This window comes from Myripristis murdjan, chromosome 3, assembly GCF_902150065.1.
Source record: "Myripristis murdjan chromosome 3, fMyrMur1.1, whole genome shotgun sequence".
Lineage (NCBI taxonomy): Eukaryota > Metazoa > Chordata > Actinopteri > Holocentriformes > Holocentridae > Myripristis > Myripristis murdjan.
In genome coordinates this window covers 25,009,585-25,015,645 of record NC_043982.1, presented here as the reverse complement: position 1 = coordinate 25,015,645, position 6,061 = coordinate 25,009,585, and the positions used below count along the sequence as shown (strand labels likewise).

Genomic DNA, 6,061 nt, shown 5'->3' with positions numbered 1-6,061 from the left:
TTATTTTGATAGTCCACTGCGGACCGTAGATTATATCAGTTGACTGTTGATTAGTCTCAAGCTACACTCCAAAGAACACAAAGAAAAATCTCCAAAATGCAACCTAACAGAAGCACATGGCAGGTGTTTCCTGCTGATATTATAAATGCCCAATATGCCCTTTGTCTCAGGTGCATCTAAGTGACATATTCTTGCGACATTAATAACACAAGGCTTGGGGAGCATGCACGTTGTTCCAGCAATGCCCTGCTTTGCATCATCCAGATACACTTTCACATCTGGGGGGGTTTCAGTGCCACCATTTTCTCCTGCTGGTCAATGGGCAGCTCCACTGGAACAGCTGGCAGTGACACTGTGTTCAAGTTGCAGAGGCAGGAAAGGACGGAGCGCTCATTTCTCCTCAGTCCAGGCCTATGAAGGACTTCTGCAGTTTCCAATCTGGTGCACAGTGCATAAAAATGGTGACACGAAGCAGAGGCTGAGTATTTAGCTTTTTATTGATACACTACTTAAGAGCCTATGATGCAAGGTATTCCCTTTGAATAATTTCAAAAAGCACTGCAGTCTTAAAAATTACAAAAAAATGTTAAAATACAAAATGTACAAGAAATGACAATACAAGGCTCGGTAAACATCAGCTAAACCTGTATTTCCCTTTTATTTTACAAAACATATTTATATATATTTATATATTTATATATTTAAATGTCCCCAACCTCTTAGGAATGACATCCATTTCAAACAAAGTATCAAAAATAGAGTTTTACAGTCTTTGTTGCTTTACCATAATGTAAAATGGGAACATATTGTTCGGTCTTTGGTTGTGACAGAAGAGGACGGCAGCGAGAGCTTACTGTGAATGCTGGTTTTGTATTTGTTTGTTGTTTTTTTATTTTTTTTTTTTTTAATATATTATTATTTGTTGACTCCTGAAGTCTTTCAAGCCATAGAACCAGCCTTATATCCAAATAGCCACCTCATTCCTCCCATCCAATCTTCAATTTCCATCCTGTGCCCCCCCCACCCCCCCACCCAAAAAAAACAAGCAAACAAAACAAAAATAATAGTATTGACATATTCCTGGGAAACACAATCCAAAAAAGCATACAGACACATTGACGAATTGGTATTCAAACAGGAGTTAAGGCATCCTAATAGTTTTACATGGTCAAACAGTGACATGATACTGTCACTATTTGGAAGTTGTCTTACATGCAGTGAAGTTCATGAACAATATTACAAATACTTTATAATCTCATTATTCATATTTGATGTCAAATGTCACATCAGCTGCTGCTGTCACGGTTTGCATAGCCTAAGTACATATGTGTGCTTTTGCTGCTGAAAAAACAAAGGACTGTCATAATGCCTGTCTTCTGTACAGCATATTTGGTACAAATAACCCCCCCCCCCCCCCCCCCCCCCCCCCCCCCGCACACACACTCGCCATCACCCCCTCACCCCCCCACACAATTAAACCTACTAAGACGCTTGCACTGTGTCCTTAACAAGGCAGACTGACGGAAGAAGAAATCTAGGAAACAGAACCAATTAAGCAACTACAAGTCTAGTCTACTTCTATAGGCATCAAGGTCTTCTTTTTATATTCTTTTTTGTTTTTGTCATTTTAAAGGCATTAGGCAGTTTTAGTGCATAGCGGAATCAATTTCATTTCCACCTGGAAACTGACTGAAAGCTGTCATTACCCCCCCCCCCCAGCCCCTTTTCATAAAATAAAACAAAACATGCAAGAGTACTGGCGTCAAAGAGAAAGAGAAGCTTAAGGCAAAGAGCCAATGAAAATGTTCAATGCAGAATGACAAATCTGTATCTATCCAGCATTCAAAATCAGCATCTGTGCACATCCAAACCATATATGACAAGAAAGCTGCTTGAAAAACACTTATCTATTCCTATATGCTAGTTCAACTTTTCTTCAGGCTGATTTTAGTTATTGCTGCCATATATTCACTGCATATTTCTCAAAATGGGAAATGTTACTAAAAACACTGTCTAGTATAGATGCAACTCTGTAGACAAGAAAATGTCTTGTTTGTGAAATGCAAATTCGGCGCTGATTTGTTGCCACAGTATGCAAACTGTGAGTGTGGAGGAACCCAAACTGTTCAGATGTTGTTCTCTGAACTTGTTCATTACAGAAAGGTGTGAGGGGGCATTACATAAAGCAAATGAAGACATCTCTATGATTAAAGTGTAAAACACTGTCCCAATTATTTCCAGTGGCATGTTGCCTAAGCTGTCATATCACTGGAGGTCTGGTGGAAGGCACGCAGGAGTCCCTGGGAAACTGGGGGAGTTACTTCCTGCTGAGGGGGGCACAGGTCTGTCTCTGTGGATCATTCACATGCCGATTTCAAATGTAACTCCAATACGTGTGTGGGCAATATTCAAACGGGGTACAATAAAAACTCTCAATAGGGCTGCCTCAGTCCTGAGCTCATCCCTTGTTTTCACACCTTTGCAATACCACCAGGTTTGCTTTGAATCATAAACTCTGACCCAAGTCATACATCCTAAGAAAAAAAAAAAAAAAATACAAACTCAAAGCCAGCTGTGCAAAAAACAACAACAAAAAGCTTTTGCTACCATTCAAAGCTGCTAAATGTTAATAAGGCATTTGTTCAACTTGAAGATGAAGAAAACACATGAGAGGGAGGGCAAAGAAGTACAAGTGAGAGAAGGAATTCATGTACAGATATCTACACGGCTGGAAGGTCACTAGAAGTTGTGGAATGTTGCATACTGCAGATCCCAGTCCAGCGCTACAGGAGCTGCTCCCTGCCTGCCGGGCCCCTGCACTCGAGACCTGAGTGGGTTGAACACACACAGGGAGCGGACAGTGTCATCAGCCCGCACACACGACACTCAGTGCGAAACACCGGTTCAACAGGGACCAGTTTTTCAAAAGTTCTCTCCTCTGATCATTCACACTGGGATTGGACTGGGTGCCTCAATCCTATTTTTAATCCTTTTTAGATGTTTTTTTTTCTTTGTATGTTTTTCTATGGCAGTAATTAGTTTGATGCATAATATCAGGCTAATCTTGATGCAACTTAAAGGGAAGATTCAAAGTGGAGGCATGATGCATACTACATAGAAATAAAAAAATAGTAATAAAATAAATGATTGATTGTGATGTAATTGTTAGGGTTGTGGGAAAAATGCAGCCTAAACATCTTCACTAATGAAAAAATAGTTTAAAAAAATAGTATTTGTTTAAATTTTGTTCAAAGAGAGATGTCCTGTTGCTGTGACCACTGCAGCAGACTGGGCGACTGAGAAACGCTCTACTTTGGTCAACTATTCATTTTAAAGGGATCCTGGAATTAATGAAAGAAAATGTTTTGCAGAGCATTATTTTTTTGTTTTTCATCATAGACTCTGAGTCTTATCTTTTAAGTTCTTATGTGTTCTTTACCTGTGCTGATGAATGAATTAAGATAACACATCATCAGTCTAATATACTTCACACTATTAATTAATGTAATAGCACAGCTTGTCCAACAGATGGTAGCATACATGACTATTTAAAGAACAAATTTAGACTCCTGATATATCTGGGTCAGAATGATCACTTCTGTTTTTTTTTTTTTTTTTGAATGGACTTAAAATCAGCAAGATCAGTGTGATCCTGGTTGAAAAGTGTTACCCAAATTAAGTGTTTGTTTGTTTTTCTCCAAAAAACTGGTCCCAGATCATTTAGAAGTCTTTCCTGGTATATAACAAGTATGTCCGTTACAGACAAAATCTCAACAGTATAAGAAGCAAGTTGTACACTAAGGTCTACGTTCCAATTTCAGCGTATTAGATTCAAAACTGAACTGTGTGTCTAGCTGTTGTTGCCCATTGCTGATCAATTTCACTACATTATGTCGTATCACGGCACACCTTATCTTGGGATGGTTCTTACTCTGCCAATTTCCAGTTAATTATTTGCTCATCTGCTGAGTCAAACCCAGAAAGCAGTGTGGCACACTAGGATTTTCAGCATACCGCTGGTCAGACATCTGCCTGTGAAACCCTTTTGACGTCAGTTTACTGATATCACAGCTGAGTACCGGTGATATCACTGTGCACTCCCATGTGTTTGTCACTGGGCTGCGCTGGGTTGCAGGCCAGTCTCGAGACAGCTTCACAACCCCAGTCAGAGTGGGCTGTCTTCATTCGTGAAGGTAAATGCTGGTGAGTGGGAGAGGACGAAACACATATTGCTGTATCTGTGTCCCGTACTTGGACTGTGAGTGACCCAAAATAACCTGACTGACTGGCTCTCTGTCCAAGCAGACCGCAGACAGCTGAATGGTCAGTATGAGTCAAGCCAGACTGCATACGTGTAACCGTTAGTGTAAATGGGCTGGGTCATACCTGCATAATCTACGATCAGAGCACAGGCCTGAGAACTAACAGACAGCCGTCGAGCAGTGGAGAGCTGGAGAGAAAGCACATTCCTTTATGTAACCTCATTTTTATAATACTATGTTACCCCTGCTGGAACTCAACATGGATGTATATTCTCCTGCTTGCTTGTCCTTTTCATCTGTTCATGCTGTGTACAAGTAAGAGAACAAAAGTATTTTGAAACATGTGCGTTAAATTTATGCGAAATCAGGCTACAAAAGTAAGAGTGTCTGCTTGTCAGTCTGGCAGGTCCATGTGGCACTGTAGTCTTGAACTACAGTCTCTGTTTTAGGCCACACATACTGTCTCTTTCTGCCCCTCTTGTGCTGCAGCAGGCAGGACGGGGTCCAGAGGCTGTGATGGAGCCGGGGACCTGCAGGAGTACGGGCTGGAGAGGAGGACAACGTACGAGTCGAGAGGCCTGAGCGAGGGGCGAGCTACGACTGGCTGTGCGCTGCTGGAGCTCCATGTGTGCCGGGGGACTGGGACATGTCTCTGCCAATGATCTCATTCACTGTGAACGAAAGACAACGAGAAAAACAGACCATTACATTGGCTTTACTTTATGAATCTGAAATGCATTTCAGACAAAACTAACCTAACTTATGAAGTTTCCTCCATGATCTAGCTTTGTAGTACTGTGCATTTTCTTTAATGTATGAACTACTACCATATGTGATGTTTTTTGAAGTTGATGTTTTTACCAGATCATGTCTATTTATCATGTTATTAGATTCCTGAGCCAGTGGTAATGGACCTAGTTTAATTAGCCTATTAGTGACAGAACCAGGTGTGTGCACTAGTATGTTTGACACTGATGAAGGGCTAAATCCCAAAGACCTTTTGTCACTTTTCTGTTTGTGTCACTACACAAACAGAAAATGAATGCATGTTTGGAGCAATAAGATGTTCTTGATGGACTTTCACATTTTGTAGGGATTTCTGTCCAGTGTTCAGGCCTTTCCTACTTTTTCAACGAAACCAATATGAAATACACCTCACATCAGTTTGTACGCAGTTCATCCAGACGGTTTGGAGCGTCATGAAAATTCACATTTCTTGCCAGCAGAGGGCAATCTTGCTACGCTCTCCGGTTTCTACATAGGGCTGCATGATCAAACAAGTAAAAATCAAACTGCTGAGAGGTTGGGGTGGAAAAACTCAAATGAGATTGAGACTGGCAGACCCAAAGGTCACAAAGTCACAGCTGTGACGTGTGATATAATCACCACTGACATAACAAATGAGAGAAACTATTCCATTGACTGCATGTGTAAGTCTTGACCTTTGTCTGCGTCCAAGAAATTTTACCGTTTACCACAGCACATTGACTACTATAAACAAAATCCACCACGGCCAGCCAGCCAGCACAGGCTGTCCGTTACTTCATTAGAGCTTTAATGGTGGTTGAGTACATTTCCTCAGGACTGTTACTGGGGTTTGTGAGTGTGGCAAAAAGGGCTGTACAAAACCAGTTCATTGTTACAAACATGTTGTCAGGCCTGGAGAGGCACTTGGGCACAGTGAGGTTAATTACTCTGTTAACTCTGTTAGAGCCTGTCTTAAATAAATAACAGATAACTCCTGCCATGCACTCCTGTCCGTTTTCACCCAGCGTGCCTCCGACAGAGGGCTGATTTGT

The 6,061-nt window shown here is 41.2% G+C and overlaps 1 protein-coding gene across 1 annotated transcript in view; it reads right to left on the bottom strand.

Annotated features, from left to right (window-relative positions):
• Positions 1-1,622: 1,622 nt before the first annotated feature.
• nfatc3a (nuclear factor of activated T cells 3a) overlaps positions 1,623-6,061 on the bottom strand; it is an 82,762-nt gene continuing 78,323 nt past the window's right edge. The window contains exon 10 of the mRNA XM_030077170.1: positions 1,623-4,933. Coding sequence (XP_029933030.1) covers positions 4,857-4,933 — 77 coding nt within the window. The 3' untranslated portion in view covers positions 1,623-4,856. The remainder of the gene's footprint in view (positions 4,934-6,061) is intronic.